General features: G+C 47.8%; 1 protein-coding gene across 1 annotated transcript; it reads right to left on the reverse strand.

Annotated features, from left to right (window-relative positions):
- Positions 1–1,768: 1,768 nt before the first annotated feature.
- SRP68 (signal recognition particle 68) lies at positions 1,769–14,403 on the reverse strand. The gene is made up of 15 exons (XM_083874879.1): positions 14,274–14,403; positions 13,677–13,790; positions 12,576–12,771; positions 11,780–11,862; positions 11,455–11,564; positions 11,041–11,123; positions 10,653–10,793; positions 7,261–7,359; positions 6,907–6,971; positions 6,462–6,621; positions 5,685–5,779; positions 5,324–5,453; positions 4,831–4,906; positions 3,975–4,027; positions 1,769–3,546 (listed from the first exon to the last, which is right to left on the reverse strand). The coding sequence occupies exons 2-15, from the start codon at positions 13,736–13,738 to the stop codon at positions 3,319–3,321; spliced, it is 1,581 nt and encodes a 526-aa protein (XP_083731005.1). The 5' UTR covers positions 13,739–13,790; positions 14,274–14,403; the 3' UTR covers positions 1,769–3,318.
- Between the last annotated feature and the right edge of the window lie 5,132 nt (positions 14,404–19,535).

The following is a 19,535-nucleotide window of genomic DNA, read 5'->3' on the forward strand; positions in this document are numbered from 1 at the left end:
TCTTTGGCAGGAAAACCGACCTCCAGCTGTTCTTGTTTGGAAACAGCAATCCCATCCTGGAGAGGAGGAGGAGCCACAGAGAGTCAGTGTCAAATCAACTCACTCAAGTGAGCAAACACCTCAATCACCCCCCGGCTGCAGCCCACGGGGTACCTGAGCTGACAGGGCACTTCACAGGAGCTGGGGGGGAGAACAGAAACCCCTCGGCAGATGCATCTCCGCCCAAGAATGAATTCTACTCCCACAGCAATTGGACAAGGGACTTCCCACTCCTCAATTCAGCACCTGCCAGCCAAACCTACAAACTGCTGCTCCAGAGCCACAAATGCCCCAGAGGAGTCCTGACAGTGCCCACCTGGGATGTCCCACAGTTGGAGCAGCTTAGCTTAGGCAACAACTTTCTAGCAACACAATCCCTTTTTAAAAACACCCCCAAACCCTTTTTTCAAAGGTGGCAGACACTGTTATTTAGGAGCTCCCAGGCCAGACTGTTACAATCCCATGTTACAATCCCACCTTTCAGTTCTTTCACTGCCCAGTTTGCCTCATGCTCCCCACTTCCGTCCCCCATGAGTCCTTTGAGACACATCCCTTTGAGTGCACAACCAGAAATAAACATTGCTCAGACACAAGGTCTATCACTGGTGGTGGAATGAGGACCATGATGAACATCTCATTTCTACTTTAATACATGCAATGGTACCAGGCATGGCTGGATCAGCCTGTAATTAAAATTCCAGAGCTAATCCCAAAGATACTCCATAGGAAAAGTTGATTGAAAGCAATCCTCTTGACCATTATGCTGGAGTTTCCTGTTCTGAGTGCAATCCCGTGGCCTCCTTGCCAATTAATTCATGGAAAGAGTGCAAGCACTTTAAAGGAACAGCCATGAAAGAGCAGTGCAACAAGGAAGTTTCCAAGCCCCAGAACATGCTCTGAACCTTGCCCTGGCTGTTCCAGGCCCAGCACCTGGGCAGGCCCAGGGGAATTGTTTGTTCTGCCCATCAGACACCTCACCTGCTTGCCCCTGCAGCTCTGTGAGCCTCACCTGTGCCAGCCCAGGCTCCACTGCAGGGCTAAAAGCCTCAGTTTGGTCACTCTGGTCTGGTCTGCATCGTACAGATGACTTCGACAATTTTTTTCCCTTCTTTACATTTTTAGGTTTTTTCTCCTGAGCCTCATCAGGATCTTCCACGATTTAAGCCACACAACTACTCCCAAACCCCACTCCCTTTACTTTCCACTAACATTACACCAAAACAAACAAGCCAAGTCACTTCGGAGTGGTGTTATCTGAGCCTTGGGGCAGAAGATCCTCCTCCAGAGCCAAGTGGCCATTCCCCAGGGGATGGTGTGACCTCGAGCCTGAGTGCTTGGGCTCAGTGCTCCTAATACAAACTACACGCCTCAGAGATCAGGAATAAAACTTTATTGTTTTCAAATTTCTTATCTGCGTTCAACTCCTCAGTTCTCTGTCAAACCACGTTTGGCAGAAAGAGGCCAATTGCTCTTAGGTTTTTGTAACTGTAACTAGAAAGTTTCTCTGGAACCAATCCAGGCACAACAGAGATCCGCAGAAGGAAAGCAGTGTTTGGTGCAAACCAAAGGAGAACACTTGTGGGATTTGATTCAAAGGCTGAGAAGAGCAGCTCAGTGGACACAGGGACCAGGTGAGCCTGATCACTGTGGGCCTTTCCTTGCCTAAAAGGCAATGGGCTTTATGGGGAAGAGAAAGCTGCCAGTCAAGACCAAGTGTTCTAGAAATTGCCATCTGATGAATAAAGCCTTCCACATTTCTTTCACCTATACACTTCCCTTTCGTCTGTGAAATGCCCCTGGAATGCAGAGGAAAAGGGAATTGGCTACAACACAAGAAATTCCCATATTGTTTCCATGTTGCAAAAATTAAACAAGAAGTTCCTCCTCCTCCTCCCACCTCTGAGCACACAGTCCCTCTGTACTTGGCGAACTCACAAATCAGATCAACTTGGAACAAAGTAAGCATTCATATTAAAATAATGGGAATTGTTAATTCCCCCATTCATCTGACATGCACTTTGCAAGGAAAAATTCCCATTACAACAAAAACCTAATAATTCAAAACAGTCCTTCTGTTTCCAACCTTAACTCCAATGCCTAAAAAGGAGAAAAAACACCAAGTCCACACAAACAGAACAAACTGTTGCTTCACCTGCCAGTTACAGACTGAGTAAAAACCACACAGTGCTGGTTCCAAATGCTTTATTTAGGAACAGTTCTGCCCATGTGCTATGGGTTTTTTTCCTGTTGAAGTGATCACAATTATGAAATTGTCTGCACTTTCAAAGTGCCCATCCCCGTGGCACCTGGGTGCTTTATAAAAAATGCTGTCTGGCACGACAGAGATGAATTATCACTCACAAACCTACTGGTCTTCTGTTCCTTATCCCTCGTTTCAGGTGTAGCTACTGACCAGGGACAAGAAACAAAGCAGCAGATGAACTCCAGAAAAAGATCATCTTGTTTTCAGGCAAGGTTTAGATCAGAGACAAAACAAACACCAAGAGACCCAACTTCCCAAGAAGAGCAAGTAGCTATTTCTAAAGCCACCCATGAAGCTATTCTCCCAGGAAAATACTTTCAAGAATAGGTTCTACACTGTATTTAGGTATTTAACAAAGTGTGTGTATGAATAAAGAAGGGTGCTATTGGCCCAGAGTACAAATTCACCACCACAGCAGGAGTTAACCATCATGTTTGCCATCCTTATTGATAAGGAAAGAGGCTCTATTTTGTCATTTCTGAATGTTACATTCCTAAAAAATAGAGAGACTTCTGGGTTCAAGGGGAAGGAGAAGTTGCCCCCTTGGCTACTGTTCCACAGCCATTGTGTGGGAGCCTCACCTTGCTGGTTTAGTTCTGCATCTATTTCTCCCTCTGTTTCCCAATTACACCCATGTTCTAAACCAAAAAACCAAATTATAGTGTCAAATAATGAGGCAGAGGCAGGAATCAAATTGTATCTGTGCCCTGGTCCATGGTAAGATGTGTACGAGCCCTGGACAGACCACTGATCACAAAACTTCTCCACACAGAAAGGAATTTCTTTGTGCTCCAGGTTATTTTCAACTATTTATAGTGTATGTTTTTTTCTGAGTAAGTGTTTGTCTTTAAAACACTGGGAGAGAATGTGTGTGCACAGACATAAACACAGGACACAAGGGAGAAGATGGTAAAACTTCCCTCTCTTGGTTTCAGGTGCAGCTGTTTGTGTCCTAGAACCTCTTGGAGCTTTTCCTTCAATACAGAATAAAACCTCTGTTCCTCTGGGGGTCCTGGTTAACTTTTGAATCCAAAAATGCCCTTTATATATCCTGTGAGGCCACTCTTGGCCTTCTGCTCCACCTTGTCCTCCAGAGGAGGGAAAGCAACATGGTTAAGGGCGAGGTCAAAGAACAAGGGTTTGCATGGAATGGGCTGGAATCCTGGTGGGAAGTGCACAAGGCTGACTTGTTTGCTGACCAGGGAAGGATCCAGGCAGAAAGTCTCAAACCGTTCTGAGAGTGGCTGCAAGAGACCGAGGCAGGGACACAAATTAAATTCCAGTCACACCAAAAGGGTCAAACATCAAACAGGACTGAGCAGCAACTGAGACAAGACAAGTTCAAGTTCCCGTGTGAGAGCTCTGGAGACTTTGAAAATTATTTAACCTCCTGTCAAACCACAGCTGCAGGATCTCTGGAAAACCCTCCCATGTGCAGAGAGAAAGCTAAATAAAGAAAGCTGCCACACTGGAAGCTGCAAACAGCCTCTCAGCTCCTACCCCACTGTGTCAGGTACCTTTAGCACCAAGCCTAATAAAATCTCCTAAATAGACATGACCAAATCCTGATCAATGTGACATTTCTTGTGTTGTGAGACAGACTCAGGTAACAGGATAAAGGTGATGGTCACTAAGAGCACAGCTGGAATTTGCCTGAGCTCTTGGCTCTTACCTTGCCATCCTTGACCTGAGATGGAGACTCAGTCTCATGAGGATCATTTGCATCTGCAAAATTGAAGAAAAGGGGATAAAACTAACAGGCTTGACTTAGGTGTAGAGTAAGATTGTCTCAGGAAGCAGCTGTGCTCCAAGCTTAGCCATGATCCTTGCTCTCTGGGATGCACAGGACAGTATTTTCAGCAGATTTGATTTCCAGAGTAAGCACCACACACTCATCTAGAGCCAACACAGCCCTGCAGTGGTAGAGCTTCTCCTTCACACTGTCATGAGAAGGTCTGGAAAGCAGCACACAGCTTGAGTGAAGGACTCAGGGGGTGTCTGTTAAAGCAACATTAAGGCAATAAAGGAGGCAACACACTCCTTGTCCTGGATTTCCAGCAGCGGCACAGCAAAAACAGCAGCGCAAGAAATCACAAAGTTCATCCATCTCCCAAAGCTCTGTTGACCAGGATGACACTGACAGAGAGAACATCTCTGCTCTCCCTCTTCTAAATAGCTTGCCCAGCCAGGCAAAACTGTGATGAGTAAGGCTGAAGTGTTTGCAGCAAAAAAACACCACTAAACTGCTGCTCTGTGCAGGTCCCCTAAACAGGTGCACATCCCCAGGAAGAGTTTTAACATCCCTGGGCAGGGAGCAAGATGCCAATGTCCTGTCACTGTCAGCTGACCTGCACTACACACAGCTAGAAGCAGCTAGAATTAGGGGAAAAGTACTTTTCCAGAGCCCTCATGAATGGTGATGGAAAGACATTTGGAACTTTAGAAATGAAATAAAAGGAATGAAATCGCTGCAGGGGCTTTGGTCAAGATACATTACAGCAGAGTTCTAGTATAGCTGTGTTACTCACCTAAAATAGCTGCTGCTTGCAAGGAATACTTCTCTGCATTGACTTGAGTGATGAGATCCTGCACATCAGGCAGCTCCTACAGCATTAAAGAAAATTATTTGAGAACCTGAAATATGCCAGTCTAAGAGTCAGAGCAAAAGTAAAACCAGACAGAGTAAGAACTAAGAAATTAATTCCTAGTGTTGATAAGCTTTCTCAGAAGAGGAAAAGCTACAGGATTGTGCTTCAGGCACCACAGAAGTTGAATAAGAGAAAATGCACAGGTGAGAAAAAGTGGTAAATTGTTTTGGAGTTGGTGCAAGTCTGTCCCTCCTCCAAGTGAGCGGCCAGGTAAAGTGTTCCCATGTCACTAGAAAGTCTCTACTATAATGAACATTACCCTTCTCCCTATTTAAAGATCAGTCCTGAATTGTAATGGCCTGGCACCTAATTAACAATTAATAGTGAGACTGAGCTGCTCACTAAAACTTCAGCTTCAGGACTGGGTTTGTACCTTCAAGCTGTTCCTGTGAGCTCCAGCTCCCGACTGAACCTCGCGAGCGTATTTCAGAACCCTCTCGTACAACACAAGGGCCTCACTCCACTTCTTCACCAGCACATAGGACTGGGCAATGAAGAAACACCTGCAACAGTCAAGAGAGCATTCCTGACCTGTTAGTTATCCATGCCTTTTGCCAACTGAAATGACTGACAATAGGAGATATCTTTAAGTAGCAGTGAGCATTCCCTTTAGGAACCAGTCTCAAAGGATAGGGGAAAATGGATCAAAGGCCTGCACAGCACACAGAGCCATGGAATTACAACCTTTGAGGGTGTCATCTGTGCTAAAGAAAACCTGGCTGCTTCTCAGTCACCTGTAAGCTTTGTATACAAGTGTCTTCAATCCAATCTCCTTTTGGAAGTTCTTGTCCTCTTCTAGGCCAGGAAGTTGTGTCAGTTCCACAAGGTTCTGTGCAAAGGAGAGTCAGGATAACAAATGAAGGCATTGCCTTTCTCTGGAATCTGCTGGACTAAGAGAAAGCTGCCCCTTCTGACAAGTCAACAGAACACTCCCAGGGAAATAGTTTCCAGTTTTCTAATTATCAGTTTTCTAACCTTGTGAAGGACTCTCATTGAAACTTGTGCAAGTTGCCCTCAGGACAGACTTCCTGACACATACAGGAATTAAGACAAAGACTCCTTAGATTTCACATGAACTAATTCTTCCATAAGGCATTTCCCACTCCCATTCACAACTGCTTCAGCTACACGCTCCCTCAGTTAACTGCAAAATTATGGGGAGAAACTGAAAATCTGTTTATGAAGAGTAAGTATTTTTAGCTGCTACTTTCCCTGGCCAACAGAAACTAAGCCAGCTCTAAGGGTGCTGCATGGGAGTAGGAAAGACTATTTTAAACCTGTATTAGAATACAAAACAAAGGACACTCATTCAAGCAGCTGGTTCTGCTCATAACTCAAAGAGTGTTTTTGTGTTTCATGCAGATGTTGAACATCACTGAGGTACTTGAAGGTACTCAGCTGCTCTTCAGACTTCACGGTAGTTCACTTGCAGTACTGCATCTCTACAATAACCTTTTGCACTCAAGTTCCCTGGTCAGACTGGAGGGCTGGATGTGTTTTGGCAGCAGTACCTGCAGGATGATGTCGTAGAGGCGGATGAGGTCCTGCGGCCGTGGCGAGCGCTTGCCGTCCTCGTCGGAGCGCTGCTGCTGCAGCAGGGCCTTCTGCAGGGACTGGGCCATGCTCTCGTTGCGCTTGATGGCCGTGGACAGCTTGATGTAGGTCAAATAACTGCCAAAATAAAATGAGAAATCCCGTCAGCACTGTCAGAGCTACTCAGACGTTACTCTGTGTTCTACACTGGTGGTAGAAAAACATCTTGGAAGGTCGACGTGAGAGTCTGGAGTAAAATGTTTACAGAGCTGCCCGAATTAGATCCTTATCTGTACAGTCATCCTTTGGGATCCCAGAGGCCCAGAAGAAAAACTTCATAAAACAAAACCAAACAAAAATAAAATCTTGACATAGGAACGCGGCTACTTCACACTAGCACTGGCAGCAATGTTTGCCTGTTACCTGTGTAAGTACTGGATGTTGGACACCTTCCCAGAATCATTTTCCAGAGAGTGTTCTCGCTGCTTCTGTGGGCAATGGAGACAAAACACTGCATGATTTACTTAAAACTGGTGGCCAAGGGACCAAAACACAAAACAACTCAAAGTTTGGGTTTGGGTGAGCCATTGAAGCTGTAACAGACTTCTAGGCAAAAGAGGGAGGACTTCTCCACTGCTATTTCCACCCTCCAGTTCTGAAGAGAGTAAATTCAAATTTTGGAGCTCTTTATTAAAGAAATCCTAGCAAGTTTAACACTAAATCAACCCCAAGGAAACATGGTGTCACTGGAAGTAGAAACTGATCTTTGCTGCTTACCTGGTCTGGTTTCAATTCTTCCCGAACAGCCTGAATGGCATCTCTGCACTCACTGAGTAAAGACTCAAACAAACGTTCCTTTGTCTCTTCATTTTCTGCCTAAGAGCAAAGGAGAGTCAAGATGGATGAGAAATCAGAAATTTTTGTATGATGCATGAATTAACTAAGGAGATTAAATAAAGTTTCTCCCGTATTATGTCTTTAAGGTCCATGAGTAGTTAGAACTCCAACCTGTGCCTGGCTGCAACATATTCTTGGGGGAAATCTGCCAGAAATTGTGGAGAATGGGATCGGTGCTGAGAACTGAACAGCAGTGAAGGCCAAGCAGACACAGCTCATGGCCTCATTCCTGCACCAGTTGCCTTCCTTCCTAGCAACTCCCTTCCCTTCCTGGATGGCACCTGCACTGCTCCCTGAGTTGAGGCTGAACTGCACTGTGGGAAAGGCCCAGCAATAGAAGAGCTGAGCTGTCCTGAACTGGCAAATTACCAATGCAGACAGCTCTTGTTATGCTGATTTAATTTTTCCCATGTGGTAAGAACATGCAGATGATTATCTTTCCTCCACTCCCACTCTAGCAATGTTCACAGTGGCAATAACTTGCTTGTTTGAAGCATTTTTTACAGTAACCCTATATTTTAGCAGCAGGAGTGACTGAGTGCTTTTCTGCTGTCGCCATAAGTTTTGTTAGAAAAAAAAGTGAAAAGCAGCTTTTGGCCTTCTGTTCCAAAACCAGAACTTGAAAACAAGTTTGAAAAAACAAGTTGAAGCCTGATCTCTGCCTAATTTATTGGCATATTGTGTACCCAATTAAAAAAGCTCCCAAATGCAAACTCAGCCTTCATTCAGATGCTGAGAAGGAAACCAGGTGGAGATTGCAAGACTTACTGATTCAGTAAGAAAAAAACTACTCAGAAGCAAATCTCAGCCTCAGTGACTGAAGGAGAATTCAAGAGCACCAGCACTATGTTCTACCACTCCCAAGTCATGCAACAGTGTTACATGAGCTTTGCTGCAATAAATTTGCAGTTGTCCAAAAGAATAAAAAACTGCCTAAAACCATGCTCACTTCTCTTCTGTGCAGCTCTACAGTCTCTGCCTCTCCACTTCCCACGTTCACAACCCCAATCAGTGATTTTATTTTTACTCCCTCACAAAGCCTCAGGTATCCTGCAATGGAGGCGGTTTTTTGAGTTTGGAGGTTTTTGTTTTTAATTTAAGATTTGCTGTGAGAATTTTTAAGGTGGGACTGACTCCTGAGAATTAGCAGAGACGAGTCTGACTGCATTCTCAACCTCACCCAGAGCAGCACAGCAATTTCACTGTAAGCACAAAAATGAAAACAGACATGGCCAGATCATCATTCAGGCACAAACAGGGCGAGGGCTGGGCCCTGCAAGGAAACAAAGGTTTTCCTTTCTGAGCAGAAACTCCTTGAGCTGATTCTATGCATAAATACACACGTTCTGATTTGGGAGATATCAGATCATGGGACTGAGACACAAGTGCTACAGCTGGTGATTCAATTGTCCTGATAGAATTGCACAGGTTCATGGAAACCAATTCCACTGAACCCAATTCCAAACATGTGGAGTGCTCAGCTGTCAGGTTTTCTTTGGTCTAAAGCACTGTGTAACATCTCTGACAGTTATTACCACCCATTTTTGTTGCAATCTAGAGATGAGCACAGAATCCCTGAGGCAATACCAGGTAGGAGCACACACCTGTGTCATGCTGCTCTACAGCCTTGTCAGTTCAACCTGCTGGGAGCCAATGGGCCCCCAAAGTGTTGCCTTCAAATCTGTAAAAGGACTGACACAAGCAATTTTAAACCTGGATTCCTCTTCCAGTTTGGCTCATTTGTTCTGTTCCTCCCATTACCAATAAGGAACCAAAGGCAACAGTATAATTGCACTGGGAGACTCCATTTTTATACAAAACAGACTGGTTTTACTCCTAATTAAACCTTGCAGAGCGCTGCTGTTATGTCAGGGTTTCAGCTCTGTGAAGATGAGCAGAAAGGTGCCAAAAATCCCAGGAAGCACAATTCATTCACCTGAAGCTGGACTGCCCATCTCAGCTGACATAACTCCAGAACTGCTGCCAAAAAGGCAAGTTTTAGCTCCCTGGGAATGTAAACAGTGCTGCTGCATGCTCAGCTCTCACCAGTCCACTCAACTCCTCTGTTCAGCCAGAACTTCTCAGGGATGCAAAGCAAGATGAGAACAAATTCAGGCTGTTCTGCCACTACTTTAGAGAGCAAATAAACTGAAAAAGTCCAACTGTCAGCTGCCAGGATGGAAGTTAAAGGAGGGAACACTGAACTCTGAGCTGTACTTCCACCTGCTGGCCACACTTATGTGCTTCCTGAAACCAAATCCATTCATCAACATCAATTCCTAACATTATGGGTAACAGTCAGGTTTCCAACCCAGCCATATCCTGTTCATCCTAACCATACTCTTCTTTGTCCCCTGCTTTGGTCTTATCCCTCTGTAGAGTTTTTGTTTTATCATTTCTGGTTTTATTTATTATTCTCCTGGTGATAAAAATGTTTTTAATGCTGCAAAAATGCCATTTTTAATGCCAAGAGCTGTTACTGAAGACCCTTTCACTGCCTTTTCAAACTCTGAGTGTGTATGCAGCCAGTGAAAAGCAGGATACCTCATCTGGTCACTGCTTTCAAGGAAAAAACTACATGTGTGAGACTTGACTATAATACTAAAGACATGCATAGTATGTGCCAGTGAGCTGGACTTCAATGATCCTTGTGAGTCCTTTCCAACTCAGGATATTCTATGATTCTATGAAGTATTTCAGAACCATTACATATGAAATTAATTTACATCCTGATATTTATTTATCCACTTCCTGCTTTTGACAATTTCTGTAAGTCAGTAAAGGAATGGAATAGATCCTCACAGCACCTGCTACACCTGGCAAATGGCTACTTGCAGCTGAAGAAAACATGGCCAATATGTATTTTTATTTAGGCTATTCTGAAGTTGAAGCATTTGAGCAAGATGCTTAAAGAAATTTGAAGAGTCATTCAAAACCAGTAACTCTTAAAAATGTAACCTTCATTGCCAAGTGATGTACTAATAATAATGGTTACCACCCTGCTGCTGGAAGGCAGCACAGAATGTTCCAAGGATCAGGAATACTCAGAACACATCTCCCACACTACTCCACTCAGCAGACTGTGAGAGCTATCCCCAGCTGACACTTCAGCTTTGGGTTATAATCAGTATTCCCACTTTTACCTTCAGCCTTCCAGACTCAAGTTTGAAAAAAAATGAGATTACTCAAAAGGTTTTAGTTGAGGTACCAGGTATTGCATAGAAGAAAAGAGGATGGTGGGAAGGGCAGGATGGAGAGGGCTGCTGGGTTACCTGAGCAATCGCTGCCTCGTTGTCAGCCAGCCCCAGCAGGAAGATCCTCACTTTGTCAATCTTCACTGGGACAGTTCTCCCTCTCCACTCCACCTCACTCATGGTGGCTGCCTGCTTTGCCCGAGTCTGGGTGATCAGGGCCTGCACAGAACACACTCAACTTAGGAGCTTGAACTTACAGGGATGCAAAACTGAACCTCCAGAATTCATGTTAGACTTGACTACACTGAAATCAAAGGACTTTTTAGGAAAATGTTGTTTCCCACAGAGCCTAGGCTTGCTTGCTCAGTTCTGTTCTATTCTGGCTCTTGAATGGTTTGCTGCAGCAATATTCATGCTCAGCACGGTAATAATGAAGATTTCGAGTTGAGGCATGCAAACAAATTACCTCCAGTTTTTCTGCAAGAAGACCTTCAGTGCCACCAGACCTCAGTCTCATCTGCATCAACTCATTCATGGCAGACTGGTCACCTGAGAGAATCAACAAACTGAGATCACATTTCCATTTGACTTCCAAATTACTTTCATATACAAAAATAATCATTAGATTTTATACTGGCAGTTTAGGGACAAGCGTGCAATTTCATTCTGACTTCATTGGCAAGCTACCACAAACTGTTATTCTGTCTCTCTACACATAACCACAGGTGCTGTTGCAAAATGAGGCCCTTTCTGCATTGCTAAACTGTCCCAGAACAAGTGCAGAATTTGCCCCAAATATTATGACCTCAGTGTCACTTAGACAGGGTTTAACTAAACCAAAACTGCTTTCATGTGAACAGATGGGGCCCCCTTCCCTTACCAATGTTGTAGGCACAGTAGCGAATGTTGGGAGAGATCTCCTCTACACGCTGGTTATACAGCACAGCTTGTTCTTCTGTGAAAGCATTGGCCAGCTTTTCATAGATGGTCCTACAGCAAAGGACAAACATTAACACTGCAGTGTGTGTCACTTGTGAGGTGCTATCCTAAGGGAACAGTTTGTGTCTGTGCTCTGGAGGATGCTATTTCTTCAGCAGCACTTCCCAGCTGAGCACGATTAACTAAACGACTCACAGAGTTGCTGCACATAACTGAAGTGATCCAACACTTTTTACTGAACAAAGCAGGTGAAGTGAGGGACTCACTTGCATTTGTTGAAAGCCTCCATTGCTGCCTTCCACTCCTGGTGCTCGAAGCGAAGCATCCCGGTGAGATAAGCCATGTAAGCCTGCAGAGAGAGCGAGGGCAAGGTCACCTCCCCACCACCAACAGCCTCAGCAGTGCCACCTTTAGCACGGAGCCTGCTCTGACTCCTGCACTGAGTGACTAAGCTTTGCCCTTTTCACTGGGGCTTCCCACAGAAGACAACTGATTTGGATGACAGGTTACAGCTACCCACCTCTTCTCCTTTAACTGACTCTGCTACATTTCTAAGGAACCACAGAATCATAAAATGGAATCACAGAACGGAATGACTTGGAAAGGAACTTAAAGATTATCAAGCTCCAACCCCCCGCCATGGACAGGGACACCTTCCACTAGACAAGGCTGCCCAGAAATTAAAACAGAGATATATTTCTTGTTTGTTAAGCAATGGTCCACTGATGTCACAAAACTTTCTTCCCCAGCAATATGCTATACAATGGCAGTTTAATTAACTGAGTACAGCCTCTTGTTCAAAGAGGTCACAACAGTTGTTTCCTGTTTTCCAGGAACTGAATCTCCGAATTTTGCATTCTAGGTGGCTACATCAGCACATTTAACAATAAGGTAACTCAGTAGATAAGCAGCTTCTTAGGTTGTGTTGCACCATCTTAGCTGCCCTCAATTCTTCGTACTTTTATTACCCACTGAGAGATAGTAATCATTTCCTCACCCCAAACTCCAAAGGTTTCTTGTTCAGCCTTTGCTGTACAACAAGACCAAAATATCAGTGGCTACCTGAGCTTCCAGCTTTGTCTTGGCATCCACCCTGTTGCTCTCACAGAGCCTCTCCAGCTCCTCAGCGTGTTTCACAGCCTTGCGCAGCCGCGACAGCAAGTGGAAACGCTTGCGGGGCTCCGTGTTGGCCTCCTGCTTCAGCTGCATGGCATAGCTCCAGGCCCTCTCTGCATCCATCAGGATCAGCAGCAAATACCTGCAGGCCACAGGAGGGGCCAGGGGACAACAGTGACACTCAGACAAGAGTTGCAACACCACCAGTTGGTGGTGACGCATTTGGTCTGTTAAGTTCAGTAGCAGAAGTGCAGCTCGGTTAGTAAGAGGCAGATGCTTTTACTTCTTAAAGTTCTAAGCACACAAAGTCTCGTTATTCCTGACTGATTTCTGTTGTGTTTCTCACTCAGAAGTGTAATTACCCCAGTGAGGAAGAGAATTAGGTATCATTCTGTAATACCACGGACACTAAAAAGACAAGGGATTTATTATTTTAGGCCACTTTTCAAACTAGTTCAATCTGTTCTTAACAAGAGGTGAATGCAGCATCATGTGTTGTTTTCCCACAAGAAAAGCCAAGACAGGAAACATTTCAAGTATTCCTAAAAGATGGGAAGTGAGCTCAAAATCCTGGCTATTCTCCACACATTCTGTCAGAGAAGCATTCTGCCAAATTTAGAAGATTGAAGTAAAACTTGCAGTGCAACATTTCTGTCCAAAGGAAAGAATTGCATCTCCAACCACAACCTTGCTGGTTACACCATTTATGTTACCAGCATTCCCATGGCTACCTTGCAACAGACCTGAAAAAGCATTTCCTCTCCAATGTCACAGGAATTTACTGATTATGAAAAGAATCCATCTTAGCAACTATGAGGAAAGAGAAGGAACAGGCTGTTGCTGCTCCTTCTTCTCCCACTAGTTGAAGCTGGATCTGAGCAGTGTCTCTTGCACCTTCACTACAGCCTGAACTTTTATTAATATCAACAACATCCACCTCTGAAAAGAAATGTTTTGGATGATATTGCACAGAACAGTTTTCCACCTGAAACAGAAAGTACTGCAAGGAAACTCTTCAGTAACATACTGAATTCTCAATTCCTTTACCTGTTGTCTGAGAGAATCTCTTCAGTTACTTTCTTCCCAGTGAACTTGTGCCTGTTGCCCATCTTGAAGTTGAGAGTTTTGCGGAGCCGCCTCAGCCTGCGGGAGCAGTAACCCCTAAAAACAGACAACCACAGTCAGCCTGGCCAAAGGACAGCTTTGCTTCTGTTTGCTGCTCTAGCCAAATAGAAAAAGAGACTAAAGGCTGTACCAGGCAGTGTTTTAACAATTAAAACTCCACCTGGTGTGTCATATGGTAGCTCAAAAACTACCTGGAAAGCAGCAATTAACAGAAAACAAGGTAAGAAGACACGTAGTTATTCATGGTCTTGAAAAGTCAAGGTGATGTGCTCATTACTAACTGCTTCATGTGTGTTTATTGAACAATGAGTTCTGGAGGAGCACAGTGCCTGTCAGGAGGTGTGAACACAAGCTCCTGTGGGCAGGGGAGATGCAGGAGCACAGCACAGCCAAGGGAGATCAGCACACACAGCCTGTCAGGGGTATTCACCTGGCACATGGGTTTTGTTGCCTGCTGCAGGGGGGGTTACATTTTCAATGAAGTGAAGCCAAGCCCCAGGAGCAGCCCCCAACACTGACCTGTACCTCTGGAAGTCCCCATGCCTCAGGCCGTGCTGCTGCTGCGACTCCTTCACGATCTGCAGGACTGTGGCTGGCGTTAAGGGACACTCACAGGCAGCTCCTCCTCCCACCCCAAAACAACACCAGGAACCCCAGAGACCCCAGGAGACAAACAACCCCAAAACCTCCTAAAAGCAGAGAGCTGATGGTCCTAAAGCACCTCATGAGCCCAGGACTCCCTGCAGAGCCCCAAAACAAACTTCCCACAGACACCCACCTATCACCAGAGCTCACTCTGGGACAAGCAGCTGAGCCAAAAGATCCATCCAGGATAAGACCTGAGGGGCTACAGGAGCTCCCCAGGCACCCTCATGACACAGTTTTGTAGGGGAAACTGAGGCAGAGCAGCTTTGCTGCCCCAGAACGTCCCGTTGCTCAGGAAAAGGAAAAAAAAGCCCTGAACAGAATCACTGCTGCCTCCCCAGCACAGCTCCCACAAACAAAGTGCCTTCTCAGCACAGAACCTCATAAAAGCAGCTTTTGGAAATAACTCCAGGGCTGATTTTCTCAGTTTTTCAGCACGTTTCTAGTCTTGCTGCACATTGCTGTAACAAGCAGCTGTGACACAAAGCACTGCCCTGTGACCTGGGGCATTGTCACTCCATCATTTCCATCCAGTCTCTGGGTCCCTCAGTGGATCTGCAGAGCTCCTGCCCTTCCTTTATTCCCTCAGTTACTCCTAAAGCATGCCATATTTTAGTAAATCTGATGTTTTTCGTTCATTTTACAAGGTGGGTTATTTTGTGGAATAAAATCTCCACCACACACAAGAAATCTGTGCTGTATATATTCATTGCCTAAAATTTCCCCTTCAAACTTTACCAAGAAGCCTTTAAATAAAACCCACAACACAAAGCCAGACTGTACACCAACCCCAACAAAAGAAAGACTGTAACTACACCTAAAGAAACCACCAAACATTAAAAGTTTAAAATGCCAGACGTCTACCAAAGTGTTTTCTTGAGACTACACCTAAAGAAAGTCTCTGAAGTATTAAAAACCTGCACCAATAGTTATTACACTGAATTATTCCGTATTTGCAGAACAACCAAGTCAAACTGCAATATCCCAACACAGCCCTCCTCGTCCCAAGATTTTCTTCAGACTCTCTTTTATCCTGCACAGTTAATTGCTGAATTCATATCCCCTGCACTTTTTTTTTTTTTTTTTTTTTAATTTTTGCATTGACTTAGACATTCCTAACATTTCCAGGGTGATTGCTCTGCCCGCATCTCACTCGGCAGTCACTGACCACACACCTGCCGTGTGCCACGTGGAAAACTGAGACCTGATCTCCTCGGGTTTCCCTCTGACCCAGAGGATAAACTCGCTCTATCACAGCTGTGCAGCTGCGCTGGTTTCACATCCAAGTTTCGCCTACAAAACCTCCGCGAGTTTTACACGCCGAGATTTCAGAAACACTAAATCTGCCGGAGGCACTCTGCCACCTCAGCGCACCTGTTAAGATTTTTTTATGTTTTACTGCTCACTTCAAGCTGCAATAACAGCACGAGTAGCTCACGGGTGACCTGCCCTTACCCTAAAGCACCCGGCCCGGCATACAGCTCCGCTGTGGAGCCTGACGCCAGCTCTCAGGAGGTTGGAAAGGAGACGCAGCACAGGTAATTCCATAAATGAGGAAAGCCAGGCTGACCCGTTTTATCCAAACCAAACCCTCACGCAGGCCCAGGCAGCACCGCCCACATCCTCGGGGTGCCCCTGCCCGGGGCCCGAAGCCGGAGCAAGGGGGAGCCCCGCCGCCCGCCGTCCCTGCCCGCCCGGGCCCCGCGAGCCCCCGCGCCGCCGCCACGTCCCCCCGCCACCCGCGGGCCGGGCCTGCCACGTCCCCCCGCCGCCGCCGCGCAGGATGCTCTCTAGGCCCAGGCTATCGCCGAGTCCGCCGGGCTGCGACCCCGCCGGCCGCTCGTTCTCCTTGTTGTCCTTGCCGTCCTTGTGGTCCTTGTTCTCCTCCGCCGCGGCCCCGCGGCCGCCGCCGCCTCCCCCCTGACGCTCCGCCGCCATCTTGCGCCAGGGCCGCGGCCGCGCTGCATCACGGGCCGGGGAGCGGCGCGAGCGGCCGCGCGGGGGCTGCCGGGAACGGGGAGGACCCGGGGGGAGCCCGGAGAGGGATGAAGGATGAGGGATCCGGGAGGGGCCGGGCTGCGCCTCATCCCGGGTTTGGGGACAGCCCTCTAGCCCACGTCCCTCTCGTTCATCCCGGACTGAGCCCCCCAGCTCCGGAACGGTGCTTTGCCCCAGCGCCACCCCCAGTGCTGACCCCAAAATCAGCCCCAAGAGTCACCATCCCTAACCCTGCCCCGCTCATTCACCCCAGAAATGACCCCCCCCCCCCCCCCCACACACACACCAAAACCGGCACCCAGGGTCACCCTTCTCAGTCCTGTCCCACTCAGTCCCCTCGACTGTCCTCCAAATCAGCCCCCAGGGTCATCCCCCCACCCTGACCCCCGAATCCCTCCCAGGATGGCCTCGCACCTGGCGATGCTGTTGCTGCTGTCCCTCCCCGGAGCTGTGGCAGTCCCGGGGGAGCATCTTCATCCATCCATCCATCCATCCATCCATCCATCCATCCCTCCCTCCCTCCCTCCCCGGGGCACTTGGAGCCTGCTGCTCTGGGGCCCTTCGGGAGAGGGGGTTTAAATTCCCCCAGGCTAAACACTAAAAACAAAACCTCCCACCTCCAGCTGCCTCAACCCCCTCGGGCTGTGCGCCTGGTAAAAGGAGAGACTGCAGTTATCTCACCTAATTCTGGAGATACTTCATGGTGTGAGCATTTAACACCAGGTCCTTTTGTACATGGGGCTGAACACCTCATTAGGGACAAACACCAAACTTAATTGAGCACCTAATCGTAATATTTACATAAAGCCTTGTAAGTACAAATTGCTCCAAGAGCTGCTTGTGCCCCCAGACTCATCTTTGCCAGCCTTGGGCTCCTGCCTGGCTACTCTTTGTTGTCTCACTACAGGAAGAAATTTGGCTTCTCTCCCCTTCCAAGGGCTCAGCTGTGACCTGTTATTCCTGATTTCAAACTTCCCCTTTCCTCTCATAGACAGCAAAGCTCAAAGGAAAAGAAAAAAAAAAAAAAAAAGAAAAAAAAAAAAAAAAATCAACCATGCCCTCAAGCTACAGCTTTCTGTGCAAATCTTTTAAACTGTCTGCTCCAAATGCATCTCCCAAGGATTCATTCCTTATCTGAACCAAACCGTGCTCCAGGATGATGCTGAACTAAGAGGGCACAGCAATTAAAGCCTATTTTACAAACAACAGCTCCTCTCTTAGAGCTGTGGTGGTTCAGACAGGCTTGGGTTAGGCTGGCACAGCAGCACCCACCCTCGGGTGCCCAAAAAAACACCTCAAAGGACCTATTCCAGTGTCAGGACAGCCACCAGGAGGGGGACAGAAGGATCACACAAACCTGCAGCCCCTCATGGAGCAGAGCCTTGAGCGAGGCTGAGCTGCCTTTGGTATCACAGGGATTGCTGCTGAGAGTAAATCCACAGAGTTACAGGCTCCAGGCACTCACATCCCTCTGCCAGCCAGCCCTGCAGCCTGCAAGAGCTGGGAGCCCCACGGCCTGCCTTTTCCTATTGATTTTGGCCAGAGGATCTTGCTTTTGGGGGTCTGGATCATCCTCCTGCACCCCTGCCCAAATAATACATTTGTGTCTCAGGACAAGAATATATTTTGCTGCTATTTGTTTTTATCCTGCTACTCACAAGTTTTACTGATATTTGGGAAGAAACTGCATGTTTTCCCTCAAGTTTTGTTTTTTTTTTTTTAAATAATCTCACTCTGCAGCATAAGGGTGGACCCGGCCTCTCTGCAGGCTGACCAAAGCTCCAGTGAGACCAAAGACACCACCAGTACCATCCAAATTCTCTGTGGTATCTGAGGACACAGGGCAGGTCCTACAGGGCAAAACCTCCCTGGAATTGTGGCAATTCCCACATGGCAAAACCTCCCTGGGGCCGGGCTTTCCCCACGAGTTGTCCCAGGAATCTCCATGGTCTGGCTGGGGATGTGGCACAGGAGAGGCTCCCTGAGGCCAGTCTGGGACCAGGAGGGGAAGGCAGAGCTGTGCTCTGTGTCTCCGCAGCTCCCTGAGCCCTGTGGGGTGGCTGATTTTCCTCTGTGCTGCTCCCAATCCTCTGCTTTTCCCTGCGGGGCGTCATCAGGAGCACGGAGCATCCTCACACCAAATGGCTCTGTTCACTTCCCCAGGCACCTCCTCCAAACAGGGGCTGCTTTGTGGGGCTCCTTGAGGGCAGCCGAGGGTGGAAAGGGCCCTGTGTGCTGCAGTGGCAATGTCCCAGGGCTGTGAGTGTCCCCAGCACGGCGGGCCCAGCTCTGAACGCCCCCAGGAGAACTGAGAAGCTGCGGAGTGAGTTAGTTACGGGAGTAATTGCTGCATTAATTCTCTCCACAGGAGCAGAACGAGGCAGGCTGGAGTGGGGTCAGACGGAGAGTCCTGGGAGAGCTGATTGCACTGGTCGGTGCAGGACCAAAAAGGCAATTTTGCAGGAAAGGAGGACACGACATGACAAAGATTTGTTCTCGCTGCAATGTATCACGCTGCTCTCCCAGCCATGGGGAGAAATAGAGTTTTTCCTGAAAACCCGGGCTCACCTCGGGTGTTTTGGTGGGAGGATTGGATTTAGCTGCCCGCTGAATTCACAACGAGGACACATTCCCAGTCAGAGGGGACACATTCCTAAAATCCAGCCCTGCAGCCCCTGGGGTTGAACAAACCCTCTTCCAGTGACTGCTGAAAGGGGGAGGTGATTAAGAGAACCTCGCAGCTGCCTCACTTTGGGTGCTCAGCCCCCTTTGGGTGCCCGGCTCCCTTTGGGTGCTCAGCCCCCTTTGGATGCCCAGGTCCCTTTGGGGTGCCCAGGTCCCTTCGGGTGCCCAGCTCCCTTTGGGTGCCCGGCCCCGCTGCCCCAGCCCTCCCGGGGGAGACAGCACTGACTGACATTTGACCCCGGCCGAGCCCCAGTGCCGGGCGGTTCCCCGGGGGGAGCGGGGCTGGGATCCCTCCCCGGGGCCGGGCGGAGCCGCCCCGGAGCCCCCCGGGCCCCCCCGCTCCGCCGGCGCACGGAGAGAGCCGGAGCCGCCCCGGAGCCGCCCCGGAGCCGCCCCGAGCGGCCGCGGGCTCCCGCAGACCCGGAGGAGGTGAAGGGCGCCCGGCTCCCTCCC

The sequence above is a fragment of the Zosterops lateralis genome (genome assembly GCF_965231275.1).
Source record: "Zosterops lateralis genome assembly, chromosome: 18".
Classification (NCBI taxonomy): Eukaryota; Metazoa; Chordata; class Aves; order Passeriformes; family Zosteropidae; genus Zosterops; species Zosterops lateralis.